This window comes from Ranitomeya variabilis, chromosome 6 (assembly GCF_051348905.1).
Source record: "Ranitomeya variabilis isolate aRanVar5 chromosome 6, aRanVar5.hap1, whole genome shotgun sequence".
NCBI lineage: Eukaryota > Metazoa > Chordata > Amphibia > Anura > Dendrobatidae > Ranitomeya > Ranitomeya variabilis.
In genome coordinates, this window is record NC_135237.1 from 26005023 (window position 1) to 26020531 (window position 15509).

Below are 15509 nucleotides of genomic sequence, written 5' to 3' on the forward strand. Positions count from 1 at the left end.
CTAAGAAGACATAGGGGGCAACCTGTGGAGAGGGGCGACTCTAGGGTCCCGGAAGAGCTCCGAGCCTACCCGTCATACGGGTGCGTCCCAACCATAACACCGGGAGGGACGGAGGATTAGCAGAACATCATCTAATCGAGTTGTTGTGAGGGAACATCAGAAACAGACACAACAGTTGTGGGGACTATCCCGTAAGCACAGCAGGGGAGGACCACAACACATAGCGCTAGCAGGAAGGCACAGATTTCCACCTGCAAGGAGAACTCTGGAGGTGCCATTGGACCGGCCGGACTTGCGCAGCCTGGTGAACCGTATTCCGGACTGAGGACCCAGAGATCTTCAGTAAAGAGGTAAAGAGACTGCAACCTGGTGTCTTCGTTATTTACTGCGACCGGAACTTCACAACTACACCACCATTCACCACTCTTTCACCGGACGCCCCCCCTGGCAGGCAGGGCCACGGACCGGGTCTAGCCACCGTGACAACCCCAGAACAAGAGACTCAGAGGCCTGGTACCGGGTACCCCTCGGCCCTGCGGCAGCGGGGGCGCCGCAACTGCACCAGCAGAATAGTGAGTGCAGCTCTGGAGTATAATACAGGATGTAACTCAGGATCAGTAATGTAATGTATGTACACAGTGACTGCACCAGCAGAATAGTGAGTGCAGCTCTGGGGTATAATACAGGATGTAACTCAGGATCAGTAATGTAATGTATGTACACAGTGACTGCACCAGCAGAATAGTGAGGGCAGCTCTGGAGTATAATAAAGGATGTAACTCAGAATCAGTAATGTAATGTATGTACACAGTGACTGCACCAACAGAATAGTGAGTGCAGCTCTGGGGTATAGTACAGGATGTAACTCATTATCAGTAATGTATGTACACAGTGACTGCACCAGCAGAATAGTGAGTGCAGCTCTGGAGTCTAATACAGGATGTAACTCAGGATCAGTAATGTAATGTATGTACACAGTGACTGCACCAGCAGAATAGTGAGTGCAGCTCTGGAGTCTAATACAGGATGTAACTCAGGATCAGTAATGTAATGTATGTACACAGTGACTGCACCAGCAGAATAGTGAGTGCAGCTATGGAGTATAATACAGGATGTAACTCAGGATCAGTAATGTAATGTATGTACACAGTGACTGCACCAGCAGAATAGTGAGTGCAGCTCTGGGGTATAATACATGACGTAACTCAGGATCAGTAATGTAATGTATGTACACAGTGACTGCACCAGCAGAATAGAGAGTGCAGCTCTGGAGTATAATACAGGATGTAACTCAGGATCAGTAATGTAATGTATGTACACAGTGACTGCACCAGCAGAATAGAGAGTGCAGCTCTGGGGTATAATACAGGATGTAACTCGGGATCAGTAATGTAATGTATGTACACAGTGACTGGTGCTCACATTATTCTGTTACCTTTATGAGTTCTTTGGGCTCACTCCCATCTTCTACCACGATTAGTTTCGCTCTGCCTAGTCTCTCATTGTTCCGGATGCCGTTGGCGAGCTGTGATGCTTTGTTGCGCTCAAACTTGTTGCATTTTTCCCCGCACCACTGGTAAATTTCCTGTAGAACAAAAACACACGTTGCTCATTGCTTTCATTGCTAACAAATGATATCTTTGCTTACAACCTGATCTGACCCATCTGTGTTCTTCATTGGTATTAAATTACTTTCCATCGGATGTGCAGAGACTGGAAATCATCCATAAATAATCCCAAACTGCAGCCATTCTCACTCTCCTCAATCCCCTTCAGGTCCAGTTTTGTCATTGCCTTGTTTACTTCTCTGTGTTTCCATGTTTACAATCATAGAATCCTTGAATGTTTGAGTTGGAAGGGACCTCCAGGGTCATGGCGTCCAACCCCCTGCCCAATACAGTATTCACTAAACCATCTCGGACAGATATCTGTCCAGCCTCTGATTGAAGACTTCCATTGAAGGAGAACTCAGGACACCACCTCTCGTGGCCGCCTGTTCCACTTATCGAATGCCCTCACTGTCAACAAGTTTTTTTCTAATATCTAACTGTATTTTCTCCCTTTCTCTTTCATCCCATTGCTTCTCCTGTTTCCATGTGCAAATGAGAATAATGATGATCCCTCTACACTGTAACATTTCTTCAGATATTTGTAGACCGATATTAAGTCTCCTCTTAGTCTTCTTTTTTGCAAGATAAACATTCCCAGATCCTTTAACTGTTCCTCGTAGGACATAGTTTTGCAATCCGCTCACCATCCTGGTTGCTCTTCTCTGAACTTGCTCCAGTTTTTTTTATGTCTTTTTTAAAATGTGGTGCCTAGAAGTGGATCCAGTATTCCAGATGAGGCCTGAGCAAGGAGGAGTAGAGGGGGATAATTACTTCACATGATCTACAGTAGACTCTATGCTTCTCTAAATTCATCCTAGAACTGTTTACCTTTTTTGCTGATGCATCACACTGTTGACTCATGTGCAGTCTGTGATCTATTAGTATACCCAAGTCTCTTTCACACGTGCTGTTGCTTAGTTCTATGAGGAATAGAACTAAGCAACAGCACGTGTGAAAGAGACTTGGGTATACTAATAGATCACAGACTGCACATGAGTCAACAGTGTGATGCAGCATCAAAAAAGGCAAACACAGTTCTAGGATGAATTTAGAGAAGCATAGAGTCTACTGTAGATCATGTGAACTAACTATCCCCCTCTACTCCTTCTTGCTCAGGCCTCATCAGAAGGATCTAGAAAAGCTTGAACAATGGGCAGCTACTAACAGAAAGGTATTTAACGGAGAGATGCAAGAGTCTACATCTGGGCAAGAAAAATGAAAAATACACCTACAGAATGGGAGGACCATTCTGTAGGTGTAATTTTAGTTTTTCTTGCCCAGATGTAGATTCTTGCATCTACATCCTTCTGAATCCTTTCTCTGTCTTCTCCAGTGTTAGCTGTCCCTTCAAATTTACAGATGATGCAAAGGTAGATCGGTTTACTTTCAGTTCCATTATCTAGATCATTCAGTTTAATAATTTGTTCAAATATCTTTCCTGGTATAGAAGTAAGGCTCACTGGCCCGTAATTACCTGGCTCCATCTTCTTTCCTTTTTTGAAGATAGTGACAACATTTGCTCTTCTCCAATCTTCTGGGACTTTTCATGTTCTCCAGGATTTTTCAAATATTCTGGCTTGTGATACTGCAATTTTCTCTCAGTACCCAAGGAAGTAAGTCATCTGGACCAGGGGGTTTTAAATTCATTTAAATGATCTAAGTGTTCCCTCACATCACTCTGTTTATAGCTTCTGCTGATTCTTTCATTCCATCGATGTCAAGATCAGTTGATGTTACATTTTCATTCTTAGAGAACACAGATGCAATATAGGAATTTAAAAGTTCGGCCTTCTCAACATCATTTTTGACCACTTCACCCTTTTCATCCTGTAAAATCCTAGAGCATCTTTTGACTTTTCATCAGATAGGTGCCGGCGGTGATGCTTGCACTATAGCATGATACGATGGATGATATGCCTGTTTTTCCTTTAATTTAGACATATATTTTTTTTTTACAAATAGAAGTATCTTAATCAAAATGGCATCGGCGACCAAGCCTGTTCAGTAGCATCTATCGCCAGCGCCATCTTGATGGAGGCTTCATTTTTTTTTTCTCTAGAAAAACGGCGCCAGCAGCTGCACCTGCGCAGTAGCATTTATCAGAAAGCGATAGATGATACTGCGCTGGTTAGGCCAACGGCACCATTTTAATTAAGATAGCTTTGTTGTTTTTTTTTTAAAAGTCGAAATAAAATGAAAACAGGCATATTATCCATCGTATCATACTACCGCCCAGGCGCCACCTCCTGCCTGGTGAATGTGACTACTTTTTTTCCAAACCATATTCTATGCAGCATGTAAAATAGGGACACCACATAAAGCCTTGCCCTCAGCCCCGACCTCAGCCACACCCGCAGGCCGCCACGGAGCACGAGCATATCATTAACTGAAAGCTGTAAATAAAGATTAAACAACAACCACAAGACAGATTTCATCACCAGGTATCATTGTAATCAGTATAATGGCGCCGAACTGACACTCTAGGTTACTGTTCACAATCCTGCTGACAGGTTCCCTTTAAGTGGTCAGATGAACACTGGAGCGGTGGCCCAGCTTTCCAGAGGTAAATATTAGTTATTTCTTTCATAAGGGTCTCTATCATCTGTAAACTGTTTTTTTCCAAGTGAAAGAGAAGTTCAGGAGACGGGGGTGCAAGGGGGAGAAAAGAAGTGGTTCATAAGTGGAGAAAGAAGCAGAATTCTCTGATAAGAAACCTTACAAAGTTGTTGTTTTTATAATCACATATATATGTAAAGGCTGATGAAAGAATAGCTCTCATTTAAGGGATGTAAAATGTGCTACAAAGTTCCTTCGGGCATTTCTTACGTGTCTTACGATTTGTATTGCTGAACGTTGATCATTCTAGAAGGAATTCCTTAATATTGTTGCATAGATTGACGTCCTGATAAATGTATATCAGTCATTTACATATTTATTACATATCGTAACGATTAGTAGGACTCAGAACCAGGAAGTATTTGTAGGTTTTTGAGCCCCGTGTATTTCTCATCAGGTTCATTATCTGCAGTCTAAAACCTTTGCCTCCAATAAAAGAACGCAAGGGTCAAATACTACAACTGTGTGAAAAGATTAAGGTTACAATGCAACCGTGGTGAAAATGATAGATACCGTAGGCAAAGAATTCCAGGCTCTGTCCCGTCTGCTCGGTGGTTTCCCGGGGAAAAAATAAGAACTTACTATAAAGTCCAATGTTCAATCCGCTAAACTTGAACTACAAGGAATCCTCCAGAGGAAAGCCGTAGATGGCGGGAAGAGGTAGCGGTAAAGCAGCTATAGATTCCTATTCCTGGTTAATGTAGTTTATCTTAAACAGGAATATTCTATGCACATGTATCTCAATCCAAGCTATAAGTGTCAGAAATATATATATATAGTGGAGGAAATAAGTATTTGATCCCTCGCTGATTTTGTAAGTTTTCCCATTAACAAAGACATGAACAGTCTATAATTTTAAGGCTAGGTTAACATTGAGAGATAGAATATCAAAAATAAAATCCAGAAAATCACATTGTTTAAATTCTATACATTTATTTGCATTTTACAGTGAGAAATAAGTATTTGATCCCCTACCAACCATTAACAGTCCTGGCTCCTACAGACCAGTTAGACTCCTAATAAACTTGTTGCCTGCATTAGAGACAGCTGTCTTACATAGTGACCTTTATAAAAGACTCCTGTCCACAGACTCCATTAATCAGTCAGACTCTAACCTCTACAAGATGGGCAAGACCAAAGAGCTTTATAAGGATGTCAGGGACAAGATCATAGACCTGCACAAAGCTGGAATGGGCTACAAACCCATAAGTAAGACGCTGGGTGAGAAGGAGACAACTGTTGGTGCAATAGTAAGAAAATGGATGAAATACAAAATGGCTGTCAATCGATATCAATCTGGGGCACCGTGCAAAGTCTCACCTCGTGGGGTCTCCTTGATCATGAGGAAGGTGAGAGATCAGCCTAAAAATACACGGGGGGAACTTGTTAATGATCTCAAGGCAGCTGGGACCACAGTCACCAAGAAAACAATTGCTAACACATTACGCCGTAAAGGTTTAAAATCCTGCAGTGCCCGCAAGGTCCCCCTGCTCAAGAAGGCACATGTGCAGCCCTTCTGAAGTTTACCAGTGAACACCTGGATGATTCTGTGAGTTATTGGGAGAAGGTGCTGTGGTCACATGAGACAAACATTGAGATCTTTGGCATTAACTCAACTCGCTGTGTTTGGAGGAAGAGAAATGCTGCCTATGACCCAAAGAACACCATCCCCACTGTCAAGCATGGAGGTGGAAACATTATGTTTTGGGGTGTTTCTCTGCTTAGAGCACAGGACTACTTCACCACATAAATGGGAGAATGGATGGAGACATGTACTGTAAAATCCTGAGTGACAGCCTCCTTCCCTCCGCCAGGACATTAAAAATGGGTCGTGGCTGGATCTTCCAGCAAGACAATGACCCAAAACATACAGTCAAGGCAACAAAGGATTGGCTCAAAAAGAAGCACATTAAGGTCATGGAGTGGCCTAGCCAGTCTCCAGACCTTCATCCCATAAAAAACTTACAGAGGGAGTTGAAGCTTCAAGTTGCCAAGTGACAGCCTGAAAATCTTAATGATTCACAGATGATCTGCAAAGAGGAGTGGAGCAAAATTCCTCCTGACATGTGCGCAAACCTCATCAATCATTAGCTACAAAAAAGTCTGACTGATGAGCTTGCCAACAAGGGTTTTACCACCAAGTATTAAGTCTTGTTTGCTAGAGGGATCAAATACTTATTTCTCACTGCAAAATGCAAATAAACTTATATAATTTATACAATGTGATTTTCTGGATTTTATTTTTGATATTCTATCTCTCAATGTTAAAATTAACCTACCCTTAAAATTATAGACCGTTCATGTCTTTGACAGTGGGCAAACATACAAAATCAGCAAGGGATCAAATACTTATTTATGTCACTGTGTGCAGATGAATAAATAAGAAAGTCAATACAGTAGAAAAAAAAATAAAAAATATAGATTTATAAAATCCTAATAGAAAGATATTAGAATTCCAGACATCATCATAAATAATGTAAGGGATCAGGGTAAAGTAATCACGTATGTTGTGATCCTAATGGCAGAGGATCTCAGGGTCTTCAGCAAAGTCTGCAAACATAAAAACTAGCTCTTAGGGAGGTGGTAACTGAGCTGACCACATACCTGATCCTAGCCCACAAATAATAGCAGCCGGGGAACGTGCCTACGTTGGTTCTAGACGTCTCGCGCCAGCCGGAGATCTAACTAACCCTTTCAGAGAAAATACAGACCTCACTTGCCTCCAGAGAAATACCCCAAAGTAGATACAGGCCCCCAACAAATAATAACGGTGAGGTAAGAGGAAAGGACAAACGTAAGTATGAACTAGATTCAGCAAAGAGAGGCCCACTAAATAATAGCAGAAATATAGAAAGCGGACTTATGTGGTCAGCGAAAAACCCTACTAAAATATCCACGCTGAATATCCAAGAACCCCCGTACCGACTAACGGTATGGGGGGAGAATATCAGCCCCCCAAGAGCTTCCAGCAAAATCAGGAATCACATTATGAACAAGCTGGACAAAAAACAGAATAATACAAATAAACAAAAAACAAGAAAGCAGGACTTAGCTTATGTTGCAAAAATCAGGACCAGTAGACAAGAGCAACCAGACAAGGACTGATTACATGGATGCCAGGCAATGGACTAAGACTCCAGGAAGTTTAAATAGAAACACCCAGAGTCTTAACGAACAGGTGACTACCAAGCTGAGGAAAGAGAATCCAAGAGCCATACCGCGAGTGACCACAAGAGGGAGCCCAAAAGTATAGTTCATAACAGTACCCCCCCTTTAAGGAGGGGTCACCGAACCCTCACCACGACCACCAGGGCGATCAGGATGGGCAGCGTGAAAAGCACGAACCAAATCGGCCGCATGAACATCAGAGGCGACCACCCAGGAATTATCCTCCTGACCATAGCCCTTCCATTTGACCAGATACTGAAGCCTCCGTTTAGAGAGACGAGAATCTAAGATCTTCTCCACCACATACTCCAACTCGCCCTCAACCAAGACCGGAGCAGGAAGGTCAACAGCAGGAACCACAGGCACAATGTACCGCCGCAACAAAGACCTATGGAACACATTGTGAATGGCAAACGACGCAGGAAGATCCAAACGAAAAGACACCGGATTAAGGACCTCCAAAATTCTATAAGGACCAATAAAGCGAGGCTTAAACTTAGGAGAGGAAACCTTCAGAGGGACAAACCGAGAAGACAACCAAACCAAATCCCCAACACGAAGTCGGGGACCCACACCGCGGCGGCGGTTGGCAAAACGCTGAGCCTTCTCCTGTGACAACTTCAAGTTGTCCACCACATGATTCCAAGTCCGCTGCAACCTATCAACCACAGAATCCACCCCAGGACAGTCAGAAGGCTCAACATGACCCGAGGAGAAACGAGGATGAAAACCAGAGTTACAGAAAAATGGCGAAACCAAAGTAGTGGAACTAGCCCGATTATTGAGGGCAAACTCAGCCAATGGCAAGAAGGTCACCCAATCATCCTGATCCGCAGAAACAAAACATCTCAAATAAGCCTCCAGCGTCTGATTAGTTCGCTCCGTTTGGCCATTAGTCTGAGGATGAAAGGCAGACGAGAACGACAGATCAATGCCCATCTTAGCACAAAAAGATCGCCAGAATCTGGACACAAACTGGGATCCTCTGTCAGACACGATATTCTCAGGAATGCCGTGCAAACGAACCATATTCTGAAAAAACAAAGGAACCAGATCGGAAGAGGAAGGCAACTTAGGCAAGGGCACTAAATGGACCATCTTGGAAAAACGATCACACACCACCCAGATGACAGACATTCCCTGAGACACCGGAAGATCTGAAATGAAATCCATGGAAATGTGTGTCCAAGGCCTCTTCGGGACGGGCAAGGGCAAAAGCAACCCGCTGGCACAAGAACAGCAAGGCTTAGCCCGAGCACAAGTCCCACAGGACTGCACAAAAGCACGCACATCCCGTGACAAGGAAGGCCACCAAAAGGACCTAGCCACCAAATCTCTGGTACCAAAAATCCCAGGATGCCCCGCCAACACCGAGGAATGAACCTCGGAAATAACTCTGCTGGTCCATTTATCAGGAACAAACAGTCTATCAGGTGGACAAGAGTCAGGTCTACCAGCCTGAAATCTCTGCAACACACGTCGCAAATCAGGAGAAATGGCCGACAAAATCACTCCCTCTTTAAGAATACCAGCCGGCTCTGAGACTCCAGGAGAATCAGGCACAAAGCTCCTAGAGAGAGCATCAGCCTTCACATTTTTCGAACCAGGCAGGTATGAGACCACAAAGTCAAAACGGGAGAAAAACAATGACCAACGAGCCTGTCTAGGATTCAGGCGTTTAGCAGACTCGAGATACATCAGGTTCTTGTGATCAGTCAAGACCACCACACGATGCTTAGCTCCCTCGAGCCAATGACGCCACTCCTCAAATGCCCACTTCATGGCCAACAACTCCCGATTACCAACATCATAGTTCCGCTCAGCCGGCGAAAACTTCCTGGAAAAGAAAGCACATGGTTTCATCATAGAGCAACCAGAGCCTCTCTGCGACAAAACAGCTCCTGCACCAATCTCAGAAGCATCCACTTCAACCTGAAAGGGAAGTGAGACATCAGGCTGGCACAAAACAGGCGCCGAAGTAAACCGGCGCTTCAGCTCCCGGAAGGCCTCAATGGCCGCAGGAGCCCAATTAGCGACATCAGAACCTTTCTTGGTCATATCCGTCAGAGGTTTAACAACGCTAGAGCAGTTAGCAATAAAACGACGGTAGAAATTAGCAAAACCCAAAAACTTCTGAAGACTCTTAACAGACGTGGGTTGAGTCCAATCATGAATAGCTCGGACCTTGACTGGGTCCATCTCCACAGCAGAAGGGGAAAAGATAAAACCCAAAAAGGAAACCTTCTGCACTCCAAAGAGACACTTTGAGCCCTTCACAAACAAGGCATTATCACGCAAAACCTGAAACACCATCCTGACCTGCTTTACATGAGAATCCCAATCATCAGAAAAAACTAAAATGTCATCCAGATAAACAATCACAAATTTATCTAGATACTTCCGGAAGATGTCATGCATAAAGGACTGAAACACTGAAGGAGCATTAGAGAGCCCAAAAGGCATCACCAAGTACTCAAAATGACCTTCGGGCGTATTAAATGCAGTTTTCCATTCATCTCCCTGCCTAATGCGCACAAGGTTGTACGCACCACGAAGATCTATCTTGGTGAACCAACAGGCACCCTTAATCCGAGCAAACAAGTCCGACAATAGTGGCAGAGGGTACTGAAATTTGACCGTGATTTTATTCAGAAGCCGTTAGTCTATACAAGGTCTCAAAGACCCGTCTTTCTTGGCCACAAAAAAGAATCCCGCACCAAGAGGGGAAGAAGATGGACGAATATGTCCTTTCTCCAAAGACTCCTTTATATAAGAACGCATCGCGGCATGCTCAGGTACCGACAGAATAAATAATCGTCCCTTAGGAAACTTGCTACCAGGAATCAAATCTATAGCGCAGTCACAGTCCCTATGAGGAGGCAGAGCACTGGACCTGGACTCACTGAACACATCCTGATAGTCAAGCAAAAACTCAGGAACTTCCGAAGGAGTGGAGGAAGCAATAGACACCGGCGGGGAATCGCAATGAATTCCCTGACAACCCCAACTTGACACAGACATAGCCCTCCAATCCAGCACAGGATTATGAGCCTGTAACCATGGCAGACCCAAAACGACCAAATCATGCATTTTATGCAGAACAAGAAAACGAATCACCTCCCGATGTTCAGGAGTCATGCACATGGTCACTTGTGTCCAATACTGCGGTTTATTCTCCGCCAATGGCGTAGCATCAATTCCTCTAAGAGGAATAGGATTTTCCAAAGGCTCCAGGACAAAACCACAGCGCCTGGCAAATGACAAGTCCATAAGACTCAGGGCAGCGCCTGAATCCACAAACGCCATAACAGGGTAGGAAGACAATGAGCAAATTAAAGTCACAGACAAAATAAATTTAGGCTGCAGGTTACCAACGGCGACAGGACTAACAAACTTTGTTAGGCGTTTAGAGCATGCTGATATAACATGTGTAGAATCACCACTAGTGTTGAGCGATACCGTCCGATACTTGAAAGTATCGGTATCGGAAAGTATCGGCCGATACCGGCAAAGTATCGGATCCAATCCGATACCGATACCCGATACCAATACAAGTCAATGGGACTCAAGTATCGGACGGTATTCCTGATGGTTCCCAGGGTCTGAAGGAGAGGAAACTCTCCTTCAGGCCCTGGGATCCATATAAATGTGTAAAAGAAAGAATTAAAATAAAAAATATCGCTATACTCACCCTCCGACGCAGCCTGGACCTCAGCGAGGGAACCGGCAGCGTTGTTTGTTTAAAATTCGCGCTTTTACTTGGTTACGTGAAGTCCCGGCTTGTGATTGGTCAGGGCGGCCATGTTGCCGGGACGCGGACCAATCACAGCAAGCCGTGACGAAATTACGTCACGGCTTGCTGTGATTGGTCCGCGTCCCGGCAACATGGCCGCCATTAACCAATCACAAGCCGGGACGTCACGGGAGGCTGGACACGCGCGCTTTTTAAAATGGGCGCGTGTCCAGCCTCCCGTGACGTCCCGGCTTGTGATTGGTTGCGCCGCGGTCAACCAATCACAAGCCGGGAGGCTGGACACGCGCGCATTTTAAAATTTTAAAATGGGCGCGTGTCCAGCCTCCCGGCTTGTGATTGGTTGATCGCGGCGCAACCAATCACAAGCCGGGACGTCACGGGAGGCTGGACACGCGCCCATTTTAAAATGCGCGCGTGTCCAGCCTCCCGTGACGTCACGGCTTGTGATTGGTTGCGTGTCCCATGTGACTGCGACGCAACCAATCACAAAGCCGGGACGTAATTTTAAAATCCTTAAGGACCTGAAATTACGTCACGGCTTGCTGTGATTGGTTGCGTCTCCCATGTGACTGCGACGCAACCAATCACAACGCCGGAACGTAATTTTAAAATCCTGAAGGACCTGAAATTACGTCACGGCTTGCTGTGATTGGTTGCGTGCCGGTCACATGGGCGGCACGCAACCAATCACAAGCCGGGACTCACGTAAAGGAAAGAAAAGCGCGAATTTTAAACAAAGAACGCTGCCGCTTCCCTCGGTAAGGTGCAGGCTGCGTCGGAGAGGTGAGTATAGCAATATTTTTTATTTTAATTCTCTCTTTTACACATTTTTACATTAATGTTGTTTCGATACCGATACCCGATATCACAAAAATATCGGATCTCGGTATCGGAATTCCGATACAGCAAGTATCGGCCGATACCCGATACTTGCAGTATCGGAATGCTCAACACTAATCACCACAGTAAAAACACAACCCATTCTGACGTCTATGATTTTGCCGTTCAGTTCTAGTCTGAATTCTATCACATTGCATTAAATCAGGCGTCTGTTCAGACAACACCACCAGAGGATTAGCGGATTTGCGCTCCCGCAAACGCCGGTCAATCTGAATAGCCAGCGTCATAGAATCACTCAGACTTGTAGGAATGGGAAAGCCCACCATCACATTCTTAAATTCTGAAATTTGCGGCCAGAGCACACTCATTCCACTGAGTAAGCACGGACCATTTCCGAAATTTTTGGCAATACACTTCGGCTTCATCCTGGCCCTGAGAAATAGCCAGCAAAGCCTTCTCTGCCTGAATTTCAAGATTGGGCTCCTCATAAAGCAATCCGAGCGCCAGAAAAAACGCATCAATATTCGCCAATGCCGGATCTCCTGGCGCCAATGAGAAAGCCCAATCCTGAGGGTCGCCCCGCAAGAAGGAGATAACAATTTTAACTTGCTGAGCTGAGTCTCCAGACGAACGAGGTCTCAAAGATAGAAACAATTTACAATTATTCCTAAAATTCCTAAATTTAAATCGATCTCCAGAGAACAGCTCAGGAATAGGAATCTTAGGCTCTGACATAGGACTGCCAATAACAAAATCCTGAATGCTCTGCACACGAGCAGCAAGCTGATCCACACCAGTAATCAGAGTTTGCACATTCATGTCTGCAGCAGAGTTTCAAGCCATTCAGAGGTAAAGGGGAAGGAAGAAAAAAAAACAAAAAAACTCAGAACTTCTTTTTTTTCTTTTAATCCTACTTCTGCAATGCATAAACTATTCAGTGGCCTGGCATACTGTTGTGATCCTAATGGCAGAGGATCTCAGGGTCTTCAGCAAAGTCTGCAAACATAAAAACTAGCTCTTAGGGAGGTGGTAACTGAGCTGACCACATACCTGATCCTAGCCCACAAATAATAGCAGCCGGGGAACGTGCCTACGTTGGTTCTAGACGTCTCGCGCCAGCCGGAGATCTAACTAACCCTTTCAGAGAAAATACAGACCTCACTTGCCTCCAGAGAAATACCCCAAAGTAGATACAGGCCCCCAACAAATAATAACAGTGAGGTAAGAGGAAAGGACAAACGTAAGTATGAACTAGATTCAGCAATGAGAGGCCCACTAAATAATAGCAGAAATATAGAAAGCGGACTTATGTGGTCAGCGAAAAACCCTACTAAAATATCCACGCTGAATATCCAAGAACCCCCGAACCGACTAACGGTATGGGGGGAGAATATCAGCCCCCCAAGAGCTTCCAGCAAAATCAGGAATCACATTATGAACAAGCTGGACAAAAAACAGAATAATACAAATAAACAAAAAACAAGAAAGCAGGACTTAGCTTATGTTGCAAAAATCAGGACCAGTAGACAAGAGCAACCAGACAAGGACTGATTACATGGATGCCAGGCAATGGACTAAGACTCCAGGAAGTTTAAATAGAAACACCCAGAGTCTTAACGAACAGGTGACTACCAAGCTGAGGAAAGAGAATCCAAGAGCCATACCGCGAGTGACCACAAGAGGGAGCCCAAAAGTATAGTTCATAACACACGTACTCATCTCAACTTATCTATATTTTGAAACATGAACATGATTTTAGCTTTGTAAGAATAAGTTATATTTTAGGGGTCCATTTTTTTGGTGTTTTTCATTGTTGATGTTAAGGGCTCTCACTTATTTGATTCTTGGTTTGTCTGTCCTTCACTGGGGTAAAGGTTCATATTGCTGTCCTTCCCCTACATTGTGTTATCATAGCTAGAAGATTTTTAGACATGAGCAAATTTTTTTAAATGCTAACTCGCCAGCTCAGCCGTAATTTTTCAAAAAAGTTAAATTTTTGGTGAATTGATCACACGTCCTTGAAAAGAACTGTATAACACTCTGAGGTCTCCTAGGACTATAATGATCTAGGCTCTTTAACGCAAGTACATCCTATGTAATATCAAAGTGAACTCAACATGAATAGACAGATGCTAACCGTTCTCCCAGTCACACACTATCTGTACAATTTATTTAGAGCTTTCTGGCCCAAAGTGGCTGCTGAATTCCTTGTCCCTGCTTTTATACAGGCTCTGATAGAGCAGACTATCAGGAGGGACTATTTCATGTGATGGAATAGTTACAAGGAATTATGGGGTAGCCCATGCGGCCAATCTCAATGTCCATCAGCCTTCTCTGAATGTGTAAAATGGTAAAGGGCATTCACTTAAAATGGATTGCAAATTAATAGAATTCGCCAAGTGCAGCGAATGCCAAAAAAATCTACATAAAGAAATGTTTGGGCTCTATATTGCTAAGGCAGTTGCCCCTGGAGGCAACAGAAAGTGACTCTTATGGGCAATATGACAGTCGTTGGCAAAGTACTGGAGGGGAGATATGTATCACTGAGGTTGTGTTATGACCCCAATGGCGAGGGTCTCAGAGGAACGTGGAAGTCTGCAGAATACAAAAATCCAGCTCATAGGGCAGTGGTAACTGGGTTGACCATATATCTACTCCTAATGCCAACACTAGAAGTAGCCGGGGATCATTCCTACGTTGATTCTAGATGACACGCGCCAGCCGGAGAATCTAGCTACCCCTAGTAGAGGAAAACAAAGACCTTTCTTGCCTCCAGAGAAGGGGACCCCAAAGCAGGATAGAAGCCCCCCACAAATAATGACGGTGAGGTAAGAGGAAATGACAAACACAGAAATGAACCAGGTTTAGCACAGAGAGGCCCGCTTACTGATAGCAGAATAAAGAAAGGTAACTTATATGGTCAACAAAAACCCTATCAAAATCCACACTGGAAATTCAAGAACCCCCGAACCGTCTAACGGTCCGGGGGGAGAACACCAGCCCCCTAGAGCTTCCAGCAAAGGTCAGGATATAGATTTGGAACAAGCTGGACAAAAATACAAAACCAAAACAAATAGCAAAAAGCAAAAGGCAGACTTAGCTGATATAACTGGAACCAGGATCAGTAGACAAGAGCACAGCAGACTAGCTCTGATAACTACGTTGCCAGGCATTGAACTGAAGGTCCAGGGAGCTTATATAGCAACACCCCTAACTAACGACCCAGGTGCGGATAAAAGGAATGACAGAAAAACCAGAGTCAAAAAACTAGTAACCACTAGAGGGAGCAAAAAGCAAATTCACAACAGTACCCCCCCCTTAGTGAGGGGTCACCGAACCCTCACCATGACCACCAGGGCGATCAGGATGAGCGGCATGAAAGGCACGAACTAAATCGGCCGCATGAACATCAGAGGCGACCACCCAGGAATTATCCTCCTGACCATAGCCCTTCCACTTGACCAGGTACTGAAGCCTCCGCCTGGAGAGGCGAGAATCCAAGATCTTCTCCACCACGTACT

The 15509-nt window shown here is 44.5% G+C and overlaps 1 protein-coding gene across 1 annotated transcript in view; it reads right to left on the reverse strand.

Moving 5' to 3' along the window:
* The window catches only part of LOC143781464 (scinderin-like), a 69798-nt gene that overhangs the window by 32002 nt on the left and 22287 nt on the right, over nucleotides 1-15509 (reverse strand). Inside the window, exon 4 of the mRNA XM_077268086.1 lies at nucleotides 1436-1585. Coding sequence (XP_077124201.1) covers nucleotides 1436-1585 — 150 coding nt within the window. The remainder of the gene's footprint in view (nucleotides 1-1435; nucleotides 1586-15509) is intronic.